This window comes from Lagopus muta, chromosome 15 (assembly GCF_023343835.1).
Source record: "Lagopus muta isolate bLagMut1 chromosome 15, bLagMut1 primary, whole genome shotgun sequence".
In the NCBI taxonomy this organism is placed as follows: domain Eukaryota; kingdom Metazoa; phylum Chordata; class Aves; order Galliformes; family Phasianidae; genus Lagopus; species Lagopus muta.
In genome coordinates, this window is record NC_064447.1 from 2,359,816 (window position 1) to 2,378,560 (window position 18,745).

Genomic DNA, 18,745 nt, shown 5'->3' on the forward strand with positions numbered 1-18,745 from the left:
GACCATACTAAAAGGAACATCCAAAAAAAGCCTGCTACCAAAATGACAGGAGTTCAGCAAGAGCATGACCTCAGTGCAAGCACAGAGGGTTCCAGAGCACACTGCTCAAGGGAAATTATAAAGAGCACAGTGGGATAAGCTGTTATTGTGGAACAAGGACACGACATGTCCTGCACAATGTAAGCTTCACCAAGGCTACATATCCTCTTCACACTGATTGTGCTCAGAAGAGTGAAGTGCTCCATCATACATGGACAGACACACTGCAACACCACGCACAAGCAGCAGAGCTCCAAGGCTGTGGGCCTTGAAACCCATCCTTCCCAGCTACAAGGAGCTCTGAAGTGTAAGAGTACTTCAAGCCTCTTCTCAAAAAGCAGCAGCAAGTTTGGTTTAGCATGATTTCAGAGAGGTGAGCAGTTTTCTTCTGTTGTACTGCCTCGCTCCCCTTTCTGCAAACTGATCTGAGTAAAAATGCTTCTTCTAACCACAAGGCATTCAAGGCTGGAGGCATTACCAGCCAACAGAGCTGCAACACTGCTTGTCATTATAAATCTATAAAATAATCCAATGTTTTGATCATGCATAAAGTTGACACGAGCCTTTTCTTTGGCACTGCCTGCTTGACAAGAATCAGCACTGAACACACCTGACCACTGACCAAATTCTTCAAAAATAAAGCCAAAAATAAATATCCAGACCCAAACGCTTCCTTCCTTTTATCTGTTCTTATTTTTTAAGAGGTTCTGATCTGAGACCAAAGAAATTCTTACTTTGTGCCAAGCTTTGCAAACCCCAGAGCAACATCCACAGCCCCACTTCTATCCATACTGGACATTCTGCATCCTCATCTCCCATCTTCCAGCTGAAGCCAACACCAGTAAAGCAGCTTAAGCTAAATCCTTTTCTCGACTCTTTCAGCAGCACAATCCTTCCAAAACTGATTTCATAACAGAACAAAAGGAATCACCACCACGAGAGGCTGCTGAAAGAGACCTGGGGCAGGCATGCCCCAGGGATGTGATCTACTGAGGTATGACAACTTCATCAGTACCAACTTTGTTCAGGATTGTCAGTCAGTCAAGAAGATGCTCTCAGGTGACAAGTGCACAACCCTGGCCCTCTACACATATCCCATAAGCAGAGGTAGCATGTTTCCACTGTACTGGGACATGCCTTACTTCTGGGGAAGGAACAATACTGAGGTCGGAGGGAGTCAGTCTCAAAACGAGCAAGCAGAATTCACTGTTAAACAAAAGCCACAACTCATCTAGATCCAGCATCACAGAGCTGCAAGTGAATCTAAAGGTATGGAAAAGGGAGCTTTGTGGAAGAACCATGTAAGTCAGCTCCTCAAAAAGCCCACAACTGGTTTCCAAATTCACTTTTACTTCTGAGTAGGTATAAAGCAGAAAAATCACTAAGCTCAAAATCCTTCCTGCTGCATTTCCACCATCACGCATCCACAGCCAGGTACTGAGCACACTGACACAGTGATAACACACGTGCCAACATCAGCACCAGCTCTGCCACCTCCCCACTGCAGGCACTGAAAAGCAGCACCGAGCGGCACACTGTCAGCACGTCGGTTCAGCCACTCAACACAACAGTGAGACAAATCTCACTCCTACAAGCAGCAATATCTGATATGAAAGACTCAGGCTGTTGTAGGCAAGCAGCATGTCAGTGACTTTCTGGAAAGCAAAAGGAACACACAGCTGCTGAGCTGCTGCTTCCTCTGCTGCCTCCAGGCACTCGCTGCTGAGAGCAGAGCTCCCTGAGCTGCCATTCAGTGAGGTTTAAAAGCAAAAAAGAAAAACACCAAACCAACAACAAAAAAACCCAAACAGAGTAAAGAAGCTGTCACACCTCAATAAAGAGCATGAGACTTTCCTTTCGAGTCAGGACTGCAGAACAACTACCCACTCTTTGTGTGCTTGGGTTTATGACAGAGAAGGCAGATACCGACCAGCGAAGGGAATGCTGCAATGCCTTTACCTCGCTGTGCCTCTTCTGCTGTTCTGTTACAACTGAATGAAGGGCAGGGTCAGCTCTTCTGCCACCTCAGACCTGCAGTCAAACAGCAACGAACGGGGAAAGGGGAGGAAGAGGACAGGAAAGAACACAAACCTGTGCCACCACGGCCACTTGGCAAACTGAGCCCCTGAGCAGAACCTTACCTGCGAGCACCTACCTTTCTGCCTGCCAGCACCAGCACAGAACTCTGAAAAAAAGGCGATTAGACACACCATGCATGACCGCAAATCAATAAAGATTCTGTCCTTTAGAAAGCAAGAGGCCCCAGCACAGCTGCTCAGCTGCTTAGTTTCTCTTACCTTTCATCCAGTTCCTCCAGCCGGCTCTTCACCGTGTGGGCGTTGTTCTCCTTAGTGATCTTCTGCAGGAGGTAGAAAGTCTGCTGGAACATCCGTAACAAATACTCCTCAAACTCCATAGGCACACAGTTCTTGGACATCAGTTCATTGATGCAGGACATGGCCAGGACGCCCAGCCGGCCCCGTTCTGCTCCCAGCCCCACGTTCTGGCTGCTGCCATTGACCGAGGACATCTTCCTGACCCGTGTGTCACAGCCAAAGCGGGCAAAGTGGAAGATGGTGGTGAGGAGCGAGGGGGTGATGCTGGCGGACAGAGGGATCCAGCTGAAGAGGTGGGCCAGGCACTCCAGAGCCAGGGAGCAGATGTATTCGCTGTCTGTGTCGAGGATGGGGATTGGCTGGTTCAGTAATTTGGCTGCGCTGGGACTCTGCAACAGGCTGCTCAGCAGGTCACCTGGGGGAAAAGCACACTGCAGGTCAAGGCAGTTACTTTCCAGGGTCGCAACTGCAAGCCCCAGCCTTAACACAACAGCCACCAGAGCCTCTGGCATTGGTTAGCATGCAGATTTGTCCGAGATGGGAGAGCTTTTTTTATATTCTGGGACATTCTGAAGTTTCGTACATATCCTACACATCAGATCAGAGGGCTTGCTGGGGGTCTATTTCCAACAAACAAGTTCAAGGGGCAGCTCTGTACTGCTCCATCAGCCTTACTGAGAAGGGCACACGCAGCATTTTGCAAAATGAAACCACAGCAGCATGATGTGTACACCAGGGATCTGTTACAACATTGATTCCCTTCAAGAACTTGAGCATCCCTGGTGTGAGCTTGCATAAATTCTGCAGCATGTCCATATTATATCAAAAGTTGGCAGAGTTGCTTCTGCTTGCACGTGACAGCTTGTGGGTTCTGTAAGAGCAGAGAACCTGTTCTGTAAGGTGCTGAGAACCAAACCTTGCCCAGCACTTCTAAGTGACCAACAGCCCATGGCAAATGCACGTGGCACTGCTCAGCCTCTGCCCACTGCTGTGCAAAGGCTTCCTGAGCCCAGAGCAGTCTGAAGAACTCCATGCAGTCTGAGGATTTTTCTTCCATGGATTTATGAGGTCTGTAGCTGAGGCCATATATGCTTCATACGCGCAACATCTCTATGCAACGGTTCCACAGCTGAACTATACAAAGGGCAGACAGTCTTTCTGCTGCAAACTGCAACTGCAAACTGTATTTCCTACTTCCTCTATCCAAAGAAAGGAAAAAATTTCCATTCCCCTCCTCCTTTTCACTCCAGTAACAGTCTTCCGCTGCAGCTCCTCATTCTGGATTTGGGATTGTACCCTTCTTCCCAATTATGTGGAAGCCACCTTTATCACTGTTCCACAAAGCTTTTGCCTCTATTCTACCCTCCTTGATACAGAATACCAGAACTGCAGCTGCTAGGGAAGATGTGAGTGCAGCCCAAATCCATCCAGCACCCCAGCAGCTTTTTGTGCGACACTGCTGATCTGAAGCTTCTCTTCCTCGAGTGCAAATCATCTCTTCACCTTTACAAATCCACAAGCACTTGCTACATTACGGAATTTAAAGTTATCCCCCCAGAAAATTGAATAACTCCTTCTGAAAGTGAAATGACCCAACACAAGAGCAGCACAAACGCTGCTGGTATGATTTACTGAGCTATTTTCCAAGTACTCAAAAGCATGCATGATGAACAGACTCCCAAGTCTCCATCCTTCATCAAGATGGATGCTCTGCATCACAAAGTTGATAACTCCCTGCCATGCCTCACACCTCTTTCTCTCCCACTTCAGAACTGTAAGACATCACACCACCTCAGCTGCATTAGATAACCTCACAGCTGGTCTTAATAACAGCCCCAGCACAGTGTTCACAGCCACAGTTATGCTGCAATGCGTTGCATTCTGCTCACAGAAGCAATTGTGCATCCAGCTTTCCAGCAAACTGCAGGACCTGAAGATTCTCAGCTGCCAGTGCACAGCCACAGCGTGTGAACCAGGGCTCTGTAACTCAGAGCAGTTGGTGCCAATGCTTTGCGTCCAGTTCAACTGCTGAAGAGCAGAGGACAAAGGATGTTAAGGTACGCTTTGTATCTCTGCAAACAGGTGATGTACCTACAGGAAGAACAGCATTCATGCACAAGGGGAGAGCTATCTGGGATCATGCTAATTCTGCAGAAGCAGCAACAAATGTTTGTGCCTTTGTTTGCCATACATGACCAAATACATTTAAGGAAGGAATTAATCAATTACAGAGATACAAATCATTCACAGGCAGCACTGGGAGGCTGAGAGATCACTGCTGGGTGAATTCTGTACTGATCTGCCTATACAATCCCTTACCTCAAACGTTACCCACCATTGCACACACTGGAGTTCCTTGGCTTAAGTGCTATGAGAAATGAGTTTAGTGTAGGTTTTAAGTGCTATTTTAAAACTACACAGGACTTGTGGCAAACACTGCACTCTGCTTCCCTGTGCAAAAAAGGACAAATGGATATTCCAATTCCTAAAGGGATTTCAGCTCTGATAGAAGCCCATTTTGCTTTTTGGAACACCAATACCTTCACCAGGATACAAAAAGGACAAGAAGGTGGCCTTATCTGAGCTAGGAAAACACAACAAAAAATGACTGCCACCAGCAAGCAGGAATGCTTTGCTGTATGAACGAGACCCAAATGTAACCAACATGCACGTAAAAAGGTTTGGTCAGCTTACAGACTGCACACGCCTTAATATAAAAAAGTATAGCACTCATTCAGCACAGACTTCCATGCAAAAGTGTCATATACCCACAGTAGAATTTCCTCCCTAAAATCAAGATAATAGTGCTTTCCATTTAAGCTTTTGTGGTTTGTGGATAAATATCAAAGTCTTAAAGGTCTAAGGAAAATAAGCACTTGAAATTCTTTAAATCCAACTCTGATTTAAACATAAAAATTGTATCAAAGCATGAACAAGCCAAACACCAACATTCACCAGCACAGTCTGGTGCTGACCAGTGCAACCCAGCACAGGCAAGCCATCCACAGCCTTCAGTTAACTGCTTAAGGTCCTACAGACAAATCTGAACACACAAGGGATCTGATCCAACTCTTAACACGCAGAACACAACTTGGTGTTAATGCAGAGAAAGAAGCAATGGACCCCCAAGCGTTTCATCACCTCACTGTGCATAACCACCATGATTGGTTTGCAGAGCCTAAACCCTTCTTTTTCCTTGTTAAAAGCAGGCAGATCTGAGATTTGAGTGTTTAAACAAAGTACTGATTTCACTGCATGATCTGCTTTGTAGCCTGAGGTGGAGCAAAGACACCACATGCTGCTGGTTACCTCCTAGGTGAGATGAATGTAACAGGCCAACACCACATTGAGGACCACAGAAAATGGTTCTCATCTCATCCTTACACCTGGGGGAACCCTCTGCACCCACAGCTTTCCTCATAGCAGGATAAATGAAGGACAAAGAAACACACTCTCCTTTTCAAAGATGATTAATATGTATGTAAATAGTACACACAGACAGCTCTGCAAAAGACTAGCAGGAGTGGGGAGGAAATGACTGGGTCAATAAAGACACACAAAGTCCTGTCACTCTGCTTTTGAATTAGGCTTCAGTTTTGCTTCACTCTGCCTTTTGATGCGCTTAGAGCTGAAATTCACATATAACAGTGCCAACTCAGTGATGTTACAGCATTTTGAGCTGACACTTCAGAATGCTTTTAGCCAACTAAGGACAACAGTGCTGCCAAATGAGGTGGCATTCTCAAGTGGGGCATCCCTTGCAATGGCAATGGCTTCTTCAGCTGAAGTTAGCTGTTCTTGCCTGGAATATGTTGGCCTAAGAACAGCTTTAGGAAACAGACAGCAAAGGAAGGAATCTATACCTGGTATTTCAAGTTAAAGCTCATGGAAGCTTGAAGATAAAGACTCAGCTTTAGCTGTCCTTACCACTTTCTCCTGAAGTTGGGGATGGTGGCGGAGTGGCAGCAGTAACACTGTGTTTGTCCCAGATGCTCTCCAAAATACCTAGCCAAAGAGATATTTCTTAGAACAGATTGATAAAGAAACACTGATTCAACTAACATATCAGAGACAGATAGCTCCTCTCAAACACATCTCAAGGGCTTTAACGAGAAGCACTGTGTGTACAAGCATTCAGTATGTGTTTCAGGGTCACTCAGATAAGACAATCACAATCCCTCTTCATAAAGAGAAGGACACACATAGCTGTATGAACTGCTCTGCTACACCAGCTTGCTTTGTACTGCTCTGAACGGGGCACCCAAAGGTCAAGTGCTTGAGCAGCACCACCAGTCACTACATCACCCACACCCTGCTTCACTGCTCTGAGAACTTGCAAACTTGCCAGCACCACAGGGCTGAGAAAGGAAGATGGTTGTTTCAGAGCTGCAAGCACACCAGCTCATACCTGTGAGGAGTCCAAGCACAGTTTGCACCTGGTCCAGCAGCAGCTTACGTAGCTCTTCCTTGCGGGCTACACTCAGATCCTCCCGTGGACACGCCAGCTCTTCTGAGGTTGTTTTCAACATGATCAGCCCCAGAGGAGTGGTCACAGGAGACTGAATCAACTGAAAGGAAAAGGCATGAATGCATTCTGAAAAAGCTTCAGATCACAAAGAGGAGATGAGCAATTCTGCCTGCAGTTCACAGCTGTTCCAGGACTGAGGAGTAACAGCTCTGAGCTTGCAGTGCTGCAAGGATTCCATTTCCTGAGACATGAACCTATGATGTTGCAACAGTTCAAGCACCATGGCAGTCTGTGGGGTTTCACGAGAGCTTTCATCATGATGTTGCACGCATTCTCTGTTCCAGCAAGTTTACCAATAACAGTTTGTTCCTCCCAGCCTTCTGCTGACATCACCACTTCTCAGAACCACAGTACCCATGGTTTTACCAGGTAATGGGGCTGCTGCTCAGAGCCTGCACCATCAGCCAGGCAGCTCCCCACAGAAAAACAAAAGCATTCCTTTCAACAGCATGCAGACAGCTGCACTGGGTGGCAACAGAACACAGGCATGGAGTGCACCTCTGCCTGTGCCTGCACTGTACTTCATGCTGGAAATCACATTTACCCTAGAAGGATGACTTCCACCGTGTACAGAATGCACAGGAATAGGAGCAGAGAAAGCAAGGATTTTTGCCTTCGTTAGCCATTGGGATATTAAAGACACATTCAGGTGGGGAAAAAGCTGAAAGACACCCCGATCTCTCAACCTGAAACATCCAAAATGATTTATGCACTGCCCTCACCAGGAGGAAAATAAATCTAAAGTCAATCACCATTATCGCAAGTCATCCTTGAAGTCATAAATTAAACAGTGCAGGCTGACTTCAGCTCACTGGCCCATGAGACCAGAGACAAACTGGCCTAATACCGATCAGGCTGCGTATTTTGGTGAAATATGTTGGGGGAAAAAAACACTTTTAAGCTCTCTGTCTGGATGTATGCGACTTTGGCCTCCAGAAAGGAAGCACGATGGTACAGGAGCTGATAGCAGGCTGGGTATTAGGAACAATTTCTTCTTGGAAGGAGTGGTGGGGCAGTGACACTGCTGCCCAGGGAACGGTGTGGTTACTGTCCCTGAAGGTGTTCCAGAACTGTGGTAATGTGGCACTGAGCCTTTAGAGTACTGTGATATCAATTTGCTGCTCAAGAATCAAATAATTGCTTTAGATCATCTCAGAAGACAAATGTGAGATCAGCCGGCTCTGCAACTCTGAGCTGTGTTTTGCTTTCACTTTTCTGGGGTCTTGAAGTTGAGGTATTTGTGTTTCTCTTCCAATTTATCTGAACTTTTTTTGAAGGTTTCTGCTACAGGAACTTATTAATGGGAGCACTTCCCTCAGAAGATCAGTCCACAGGAGAGGCTTAAGGAAAAATTGACACCTGAAGTGGGCTCTGTGTGCACTAAAGATGGCTAAGTAGATTACAAAGTGTTTCAATTGCAAATTCAGACGTAATCAAAGCCAAAACTTAAATATAGACAGTTGTCTTATAAAATACTTACTGTCAGAGTGACAATTCAGGAAAAAAAATGCAGCATGCTGCACTATGTGATTACAAAGAGCTATTTCAGAAGAGATTTCTCCAGTTAGCAACAAAACAAGCCTGGAATGCCAGGTGGGCTCTTTTTCTTCTGCAGTTAATACCAGATCCATTTGTCTTAGCAAAAACTCTTGACACTTAGGGATGTTGATTTATTTCAGTAGTTGCCTTGGGGCTTGTCTGTGAGCATGGCTGCATTCAGACAATGTAATTATGTCTGCAGAAAAAGGTTGAGCAGCACTTCAGCTTACAGCCGGACTTTAAGTCAATTATGAACGTTTTGGGGAGAACTGGAAACAAAGTACTCAACTAAAAGACAACGTTTGCAACAGCAAGCTGCCAGTCAAGCCCAGACTTCACCTGAAGATGTTGTATTTCAAACAAGTAACATTCAAACTAATGGCAGCAACTCAGCCAGGAGCCTCAAATACACCCAGTTTTCTGGATGAGACCTCAAACATCCCAACAGCATTCAGCTGGTGACCTTACGTGATGTGGTGCCAAAGCTCTTCAGGGTAACACGAGCTACCAGAATTAGGTGGCAAGAAAAGTACCTTTGGAAAGCTTCTTACCTGCAAGATGTTAGTGAAAAAGTCATGGTAGAACATCGGCCAGTCCTGTCGGCCAATATCCACAATGACTTTGCAGAGTTTGTTCCTGATGAAGTAAGGCAGAGTTTTGTGCTGAGCTAGCAGGAGCTTGGGCAGGCAGCTGCGGATCTCCATTTTGTCTTGAGATGGGACCCCAAGCCACATCTTATTGATTAGGTTCTGGAAAAGAAACAGAGCTCTCTAATGAGTCCATCTTAAACAAGCTGACATGACATGCTTCACTGAAGATAAATACTTCGGTGTCTGAATAGGATAACCTTAATGATGCCAGGTACAGAGCCTGAAGGAAAAGCATCTTAATATATATATTATCAGCAGCTTTTCAGACATAACTTATTGCTTTCTTTAAAAAAAAAAAACTGGGAAAAGCTGATCCCCTAAAGCCTGAGGTGCAGCTACAAAGCTTACTGTGAAAGTCAGCATGAGCTGTACTCATGGAGAGACCTCAGGCACACAGTGCAGGGACAGAGCACTGCTCAGCGCTGCTGCATCTCATGCCTTAGGCTTCTCTGCCACAATGCTGGGGCAGGGGGAAAGGCCATAGCTTTCAGATCTGTCCATGCACAGCCAGTTAAAAAATAAGAGTCTACAAGTGATGCAGTTCAAGCTTCTTGGCTGCCATGGGCAGACCTGCAGGTAAGAAAACAAGGAGACATCAGCAGATTAAAAGAGAAGACACTGCCCTTGTTAGAGCTCTGACCCGGGCTCTCTAGGTGAAGTTACCATTTCAGATGCCACAATTACTCAGCAGCCCTAACTCTGCTATCTGTATCAGCACAAGGATGAGTGTGTGAGAACTAAGGCAGGTAGAACAAGAGCAGCTTCAGAGGCCACAGACCCTGCTCCACTACCTCTGAAAAGCTCTGCTACATAATGGGGTCCTTGGGCAACGGCAGACAGCAGTGCTCAGGCTGCTGAGCAAAGCTCACCGAGCCCACCTCTTACAAGCCATGCAGTGTGCAGGAACAGGTTCTAATAAAAAATGAAGTTCCACACCCAATACAACAGTATCAGACACACAGAACCCTTGCAAAATCAGATTTTCACTAAAGACGACTGCTACTATCAGATGGCACATCTGATGGCCATCACCACACCAACCAGCCTCGGGTCAAGCAGAGCTGGCTGCTTTTCTCTAGCTTTTAACCCTGGCCATCCCCACTTCCCCTTCTAAAAGGAAAAAATAGCCCTGCATGAGGCAGAATAACAACACAGAAGGGAAGTAAGCTTGGCTCTCGAGAGCTCCGAGGCCCCAGAGGTCTCCTGGAGCTCAGCTGGAAGGTTGCTCCTCGAGCAGTGATTCTGCAGTGACAGGGCATCACTTAAACAGAAAGCTTTTAGTCCACTTAAAAAAAAAGCAGACAAAATCCATAAGAAGAGTCACAAATTGCTCTCCTGCCATGCTACAATCCCATTTAGGGACTCTGGAGCATTAATTGCTCTGCCTCTAGGGATAATTTACACAGGAGACCTCTTACAGGGACACTATCTGGAGCTGTTTGCAGGCTTACAGCTGGAAAATGCAACAGCAGGGAATGCTGTGCAGTGCTTCTGTGTGACATGGAAAGCTATGCTTATGTTCAGAGCAGATCGGAGATACAGTACCAAGGTTCCAGTTCAGTGTGCAGAGGTGGATATATACATATATACACACATAGATGGCTCATAGACACGACACACAGAGTGTCTCAAAAAGGTTAAAAGGCTTTTTTTTTTCTCCTTTCCCCTAGGGAGGATCAGAAGCATTGCTTAGGAACCAACAATGGCCCAGTTTCCAACTGCAAGACCAGAACAACTTCTGAAGCACCCATAAAACTGGCAGATGCCTCAGCATTAATATCCATCCTCGTGTTCACAGTTCACCCCATTCATGTGAAAGTGGCAGCTTTCTTCTCCTGAGAAATGTTCTTGGGAAGGCATTCTCTTTTCCCAGAGCAAAAGGAGACAACAGTTCATGTGGAAGGGGGCCAGGAGGAGGGCCTTTACACCAAGCCAGCTATTAGCTTTTTGGATAATCTAGAAAACACAGCATTCAGAGGAAGTTTTAGGGATGAGCCTTGTGTCCCTACACATGGTTGGACCAACACTCAACACAGAGCTGAGGAATACTGTACAGCTGCAGACCTGCAGAGGAATGGCCAAAGGCACAAAAACAAAGTTAAGATCAGGAATGCCAGCTTCTGCACTGAGAGATCTTAATCTCTCAGCTGAGCTGTGGATTGCTTCCCTCACTTTACACTTGCACAGTGATTTCTTTGTTCTGGGCACAATTATTTTTCAGTACTACTTTCCCCCTCTGCCCAGGGAGTCGGAGGCTCAGTAACCAAACACGTTTTCCTCTTCATGAAAATCAGTTTAATTACTGCTCCTGTGTAACATCCATTCCATACAACTTCTGCCGCTCCTTTCTGAGAGGGCTCTCCTGATGGTGAAGGGCCACACGGATTCCATTTGTAGACAGATCTACTTCATCCTCCTCCCTTCACAGCCCTGGATAAATGCAGTCTTATACCTTAAGAAGTCAACAACAACACGGATACATAAATTGCCAAAGCAACTTCTAAGAACAGAGTTGTTTGCTCTGCCTGTAGAGCAGGCCACTGCAGAGGGTATTAACACTCCCTGAGTTTGGAGCAAGGCTCAGACTGCAATCCAGCCCAGAACACAGTGCAGAGACCCAAAGAAAAGAGAAACAGACCCAGCTGACCACAACCAAACCCCAGAGTATCACCAGGGAAAGATAACGCACTGCTCACTGAGAAACGAGCTGATAAGACCAAGTTTGCACAGAACACTTTGTTTCTTCCAGTAGCTACACAAACCAACACTCAGGCTTTTAACCATAACTTTTTTTCTCTTTTATAAATAAGCAGAAAGTGGGACATGCTCTTCTAAGAGTGACCTTCCTTCTAGAACTCACACAAGCTTGCAGGATGTAATTCCAAAAAGAGCACGTCAGAAAAAGAGATTTCAAAGATAAAAGCAATTTGGTTTCACCCCTTAGCATTACAGTTTGCAGCTGCTAGGAGGCAGCCATACACATTTCTACTATAAACAGAGTATAAAAAGAAGTAATTCTTAAAAGCATGGTGCAGAAAACTTGAGCAGCCTCTCAAACTGCAGGTAATTTGTACTTAGAGATGCCAGGAAGTTAATTCTTCAATTTATGTACAAAGATTCTCCTACTGTAAGCCTGCCATCAAATAACTTCTTTAGGAGAGAGCAATGAAAGAAGCTGTATCACTGTCCTCATTAAGGCTGCCTTTTCAGGGAAACATTTCAAACAGAATCGATTGTCATACAGAACTGCATCAGACAAGGAGAACGCAGACAACAGCACACATCTTACCTCAAACACAGTCAGACTGTACATCATCACGTAGTCATTCCTTGTGCTTGACAGGAAATAGAGGCAGAACCTCCAGGCTCCTATCTGCTGGGCGAAATTATTTAAAAGCTCCTCTGAAAAAACAAAGAATTAGAAAATACATTAAAATACTCAAGCTGCAAACAGAGTCATAACAATGTACATACAGCACACACCGAGTTCAGGAAAAAAAGCCACGTCCAGGGTCTCTCAAACAACCAGGGCAGGGGGTATCACACTCAAAAACCTTGAAAATAATCCAACAGCAGGCTTCAATGAAAGAAAATAAGTGTGTCAAGTGACAGAAGTCCTACACTGGGCTAAGTGCTGGGTGTTGAGACAAGTTGGAAAGAAAAAGAACATACAAAAAAAATTGCTCTTGTTTAAATGCAATTGCTTCAGGAGACATTGGCTTGGTAAGTCAGCACCAAAAGCCTCAGCAGCTCCAATGATGGTGGGCACCTCAGGTCAAGCAGCTGCACATCAAATTGAGCAGGAAGGAGAAGCTGCAAGGGCTGTGCTACAGGCTGGCCACATTTCAGCCTTCACAGTGGGTTTCCTTCCTGCAGCTAGACTAGGAGAACAGGGAGATACTGAAAGGGAACACAGCAATGGTATTTGTGATACCTCCACTTGGACTAAATGAAAAGCTACGATGGAGATCCACTCTAGCACTGCAGGTGATCTCAACAGAAGAATAGTTGGCCAGTTGCTCAATAATTCATCCAGATTTTTGGAATAAATCTTTCACACTAATCATACCTTTGCACTGAAGTTTCAGAAGTGGCAGAAGTTTGAGAAGAAAAGCAGAATGACCTATTGGTGCCCATTAGGCACAGCAGAAAGGAGCTGTTCTGGAGGACCAGGGTGATCTCTGCTGGTTTTCAGGACACATTTAATAACACTGCTCAAAATGAAATCTCACTGTTCATTCCCCCTTCATTTCACATTAATTAGGACATTCTTCTGCTTTCCCTCCCTGGGGCAGGACAACTCCTCAAGTCCACGCTCCATCTCTAGGCAGAAGGTGGGCATTTTCCAAGCCAGGCAGCCTAACACCATGCAGGCAGAAAAAAAACCCAACATCCCTCCTCCACCCAAGTTCCCACTCAGTAAAAAGAATCTGCAGCTCCATGCTCACAGGAGCAGTCACTGATGTCAGTTACCTGTGGTGGGATCTCCCAAACCCCCGTGAGCCCTTACTTCAATTCACACAAGCAGGAGAGACAGCAATGCCAGTTCTGCATCGGACAGGGCACTTTTCCCTGCTGTATTTGTTTAATAAAAGCACAAGGTGACCTCTGCTGAGGTCTGCAGGCAGCACAACGCAGTGGGACTGGCCCTTGGAAGGAGCAGGCACTCACCTATCTCTCGCTTCCTCTCATTCGTTGTGCAATTGTGGAAGAACTCAGTCATCAAACTCTCCAAAGCCCGGAGCGAGGCCTCTTCAGATGCCTGCAAACATCATCAAGAGGAAGGAGTTAATGCAGATTTCCACTCTGAATTGCGCTCAGTGTAGATGATTTCTTAAAAGACAGCACTTGGAGGTCGACATCCTTTGTGCCACGAAAGCAGAAGAATGAAATCCAACTAGAGAGCAAAGCAGTGTAGGATTCAAACTGCTCACTGCACCCAGCAGCAACAAGGTTTGTCAAAGGGAAAGTCGGGACCATCGCTAAAGGATCACTTGCTCAGTTGCATTAAGCAGTGACACCAGTGGGAAAAGGTTCCTCCTTGCCCCTGGGGGCAGTCAGTAGCCACAGATCAGCTCAGTCGTGTCACATGATTCTCCCAAAAAACAGCAAATTCCAGCCAAGATGCTTCCAGCTGATGCCTAGAAGGGCGCACATCTGCAGCACCAAAAGAACTGTGGGGGCAGCAGCTCCAGAGATGAAAGCATTTCCAGCCCTTTGAGAAGGGACACGCAAGCATTCAGAGGTTTGATTAAAGATTTGGGCCCCCTGTAGCTTTTACTATTGGAAATAGTTACAGCTCAGTATGGGTGAGTCAAGGTTACAGCAATTTCATGCCTCTCTGGAGCTGAGATTTTAGTCCAGTAATATCCCAGCGCTGAGGATGGCCTCTACCTGCACTGCAGCTCCCTTTCAACTGAACCCAATAATGGATGGCCTTAGGAAGCAGCAGGTCCATGGCTGTGCAATTCCCCTCCCTCTCACGTTTTCAACTCATGCTGTCAACAACAAATGCTGCAAGATTCAGGGCCCAACTTCCCTCTGTGTAGAAACAACGCAAACCAGGGAAGAAAACTTGAAAATTCTGCCTCTAAAAATAAAACCCAACCCACCCAGTGCCTGGCAGCCCTTTGCAGAGAGCAGAGCAGGACAGCCCACAGGAGCACCACTGCTGCCCACTCCCAGCTCTCCCACCATCTTCAATTGTTGGGCAAAGGAAGACAGGATTTCAGCCTCTTGTTTTCCTTCTATCCCCTTCCCATCACCCCCCATAAAACACGTGCTCTAGAAAGCAAGGACTACATTAGCAAAAAATAGAACATTCTGCTAGCGAGCAACTGGCTTAAAATAGCCTACAATCGAATCAAAGCCACTCTGTCAACTTAAGGGAAAGCAAAGCACTCAGTCACTGCCTCCATCCATGTGCACGTGGCCTCTGTGGGCAGCTGCCCCCCCATCCCACAGCCCCCAGTGCCCAAACAGAAGCAGTGCTGTAGTGAGAGCTCCTTCTGAAGAGCCCTGTAGCTTTCGAGACATCAGGATACAGCTGAGCAGCCACTTCTGTGAATTTCTCTCCTGGATGCTCCATGCTGTTGCAAATTCCTTCCTAACCTACTTAACTCTCAGTAAGATTCAGAGAGAATTTCAGCATTTCCATAACACAGAGTCCCACTGGCAGCTTTGGTTGCCCAACACCCATAAGGCAGTTTTCATGCTGGCTCCCATTGACTCGTTGGAGTAAGGCTTCCCCACTGGGAGCATTGCTCTCTCCATCCCCATGCTCCACATTGCTTTGGTTCAATGGAAAGCACTTGCTCCTTGCACAGAGATAGCAGGACGTGAAGGGTTTGGGATGAGTAAGTCAAACTTCCTTTAGGAAGGATACTCAAGATTAATCTTGCTGGATTTTTTAAGGTAAGATTCAAGATTAGGAGGCCCAGGAGAGACCTCATAGCTCTCTACAACTGTCTGAAAGGAGGTTGTGGTGAGGTGGGGGTTGACCTTTGCTCCCTTGGGATAGGATTACAGGGAATGGCCTCAAGTTGCACCAGGGGAGCTTCAGGTTGGATGCAAGGAAAGATTTCTTCTCTGAAAGAGTGGTCAGACACTGGAATGGCTGCCCAGGGAGCTGCTAGTCACTGTCCCTGGAAGTGTTCAAGAAACATTCAGATGGTGTACTAAGGGAAATATTTAGTGGGGAAACATTGGTGATAGGTGGACAGTTGGACTGGATGATCTTGGAGGTCTTTTTCAACCCTGGTGATTATTGTATGAAGATTCATTTCCTGCTTCTGGAAGTTGCAGTTTTCATTACTGACCATCTGCTGCATCCTCCACTGACTCCCTGCTTCCTCAGTTCAGAGATGAGGAAGATGACTGTAGGAACACAGCCTCTGACACTAAGCAGCACTGCTGCAATATCCCAAGTGTCAGGGGCAGGAGGGAAGAGGAGCACAAGGCTGGCACTGCAAAAGCTATGACCAAAGCACAGCATTGGCACCTCATCCTGTTGAAGCTCATCTCGTTGGCCTCAGCCCATTGATGCACATCCCTCTGCAGGGCCTTCCCACTCTCAGGCAGATTAACTCTTCATCCCAGCTCAGTGCCACCTGCACTGTGACTGCTTTATGCTCCCACTTGACCTCTCCCTGTTGTTCCTGAGGTGTGGCTGAGGGCAGATGAATCATAGAACGGCCTGGGTTGAAAAAGACCTCAAAGATCACCCAGTTCCAACCCCCTGCTGTGTGCAGGTCGCCAACCAGCAGCCCAGGCTGCCCAGAGCCACATCCAGCCCGGCCTTGAATGCCTGCAGGGATGGGGCATCCACAGCCTCCTTGGGCAACCTGTGCCAGTGCCTCACAGGAGGAGCAGCAGTGATCAGACTGGACCTGCAGTGGGCTCTGCACAGACCAAAGCTAGCCAGGTTCCCACACACATTATCTGCTGCACACCAAATGCTCCCCACTCTGGAGATGGCCACGACAGAAAGGCAGAGAGCAGCCTTCTGCATTTGGTAGTGCCTCTGGGTATCCCCAGGTTAACCTTGCATGGGGCACGCTGCAATGATCCAACTTGCATGCAGCTCTCAGATAACTGGGTCGTGGTAAAGAGGATGCAAGGACGTGTGCTGCTGGAGAACTGCAGAGGGAAGTTACTGTACTTAGCCCATAGGAATTATCCAGTGAGGCCATAATAAGCACAGAACTGTTTGCAGGACCTGTGCTGAACCCCGCTGTGATATCTCCAATATCACCACTCACATTAAGGTGCAGGCAGCCTCCACTCCAGGACACTTCTGTGTTGGAGGAAAGGGACAAAAAGGGGCTGGGGAAGGAGCTGCTGCCTCTGCCCCAGGCAGCACATAGACACACAGGGGCTGCCCCAGCCCCAGAGATGGGCAGGCAGGGTGAGGTCAGCCCCACAGGCAATGAGAGCCAGCAGTGCTCACACTTCTCAATTTATTAAAGGCAGCCAAGGTCAGATTCCATGTGTCACCATCCACACTGCCCCACCGCTTGGAATTCTTTAAGACCAGCAAATCCCACAGCTTGAGACAGCGCCATCGGTCACAGCATGGTTGGGTGACACACACAACAAGTGTGCCAGGATACTGGTGGCAGACCTGCCAAGAATGTCACTCTTGGAATTGCCCATCTGACCCAGTGAGGCTGCCAGCAAGCAGGGTTGGAGCTCCAGTAGCCAGAACACTGCAAAGCTACGCCCTGACCACCCCCAGTTCTGTCCTGATAATTTTAAGGGCGATTCAATAACTTATCAAGACAGAGGTGTGCAGTTGCTTACTCACAGCATTTATCTCTGAGCTCCAACCTTTAATACTGGTCCCATACAACCAGAGGAGCAAGACTCACAGGTGAGCATGTAGCTTCCTCTCTGAACAGCAATTACTTGAATACCCACAAAGACATCCTTCATCCAGGAAATCCTCCAAAAATCATAGAATTAAAAAAAGGAGATCTGTCAGATCCCCAGGTCTGATCCACCCCCCCATGCCCACATCCCTCAGTGCCACATCCCCACAGCTCTGGAGCACCTCCATGGACGGTGACCCCATCACTCCTGTGCAGCAGTGCCACTGCAGCACTGCTCTTTCTGAGCAGGAACATTTCCTAACGCCCAACCTGAACCTCCTCTGGTGCAACTTAAGGCCCATTTCCTCTTATCCTAAATAAAAAGGATCAGCAAAATCTAGATATACCAGCTGACCGTTTTAAGAAGCGAGTGCCATTAACTGACGTCAACTTCTCTTCAGGAGAACAGCATTAATAGCTGCCTACCTGTGGCATTTTGGACTGCTCAGGGTCCAAATCAGTGCACCAGACAAGGCTCTGAAGGAGCTGTCTCTCCATACCTGTCACAGGCTCAGCCCTCACAAGGATGAGCTGCAGCGAGTGGGAGAAAATAGACAGGACAGCAATATCAATGATAAAACACTTGGGGCCACGCTGATGAGAGCTGCTGCCAGACGCAGGAATTGGGTTGTGGCTGCAATTTCGACCCTGCGTGTTTATTTGAGCAGAAAATGCTAAGTTTAGTTCACATCAAACCAAAGACATTCTCCTTCTTACAAAAGCATCTGGGTATTCTGGGAAATATGAAAGTGCTTATAAAAGCTATAACAGCTTCTAAAGCTATTTAAGTTTTTCCAGAAGAGCTTCCATTTAGAGCACACTTGCCTTTTTTATCCCCTTACCCCCCAGTTTTGTTTTCTATTCTCTAAAGATCAGAGCTACAAAGCAGGAAAGCTGTGTGCCTCAGCCAGCCCCAACCACCAGCTTCATTGGCCGTGGCCACGCCAGATTGTCACTGCACTCTCATAAATAAATGCTCTTAGAAAATGAAGCGATCATTTCTGCAAGAGGAAAGCTTTCCCCTAATGCTTGGCCATAAAACCCCACGCCCTTAACCTTTTGATGGCTGCTATTAACAGCTCAGCAGAGAATCGATCATACAAATGATGCTCAAACACGGCCCTGCAGCTGATGACAACAGCAAGAGGTTTTGTGGGCTTTTTTAATGCACTTGGAAATGGATATCACTAAGACAAGATTATGGCAACCTCCTGCACAAAGCCTTTTTTTCCTCCTCTTTGTTTGCTAAGATGTTAATTGCAGCTGCAGCCTCACGGAGGTGCC

General features: G+C 46.8%; 1 protein-coding gene across 2 annotated transcripts in view; it reads right to left on the reverse strand.

Moving 5' to 3' along the window:
• XPO6 (exportin 6) overlaps nucleotides 1–18,745 on the reverse strand; it is a 49,204-nt gene that overhangs the window by 21,495 nt on the left and 8,964 nt on the right. For both annotated transcript variants that reach the window (XM_048961678.1, XM_048961677.1), the window contains exons 2-7: nucleotides 13,764–13,854; nucleotides 12,382–12,494; nucleotides 8,994–9,191; nucleotides 6,784–6,943; nucleotides 6,303–6,380; nucleotides 2,337–2,790 (exon numbers count right to left, since the gene is read on the reverse strand). In XM_048961678.1, the coding sequence (XP_048817635.1) occupies nucleotides 2,337–2,790; nucleotides 6,303–6,380; nucleotides 6,784–6,943; nucleotides 8,994–9,191; nucleotides 12,382–12,494; nucleotides 13,764–13,854 (1,094 nt within the window). The remainder of the gene's footprint in view (nucleotides 1–2,336; nucleotides 2,791–6,302; nucleotides 6,381–6,783; nucleotides 6,944–8,993; nucleotides 9,192–12,381; nucleotides 12,495–13,763; nucleotides 13,855–18,745) is intronic.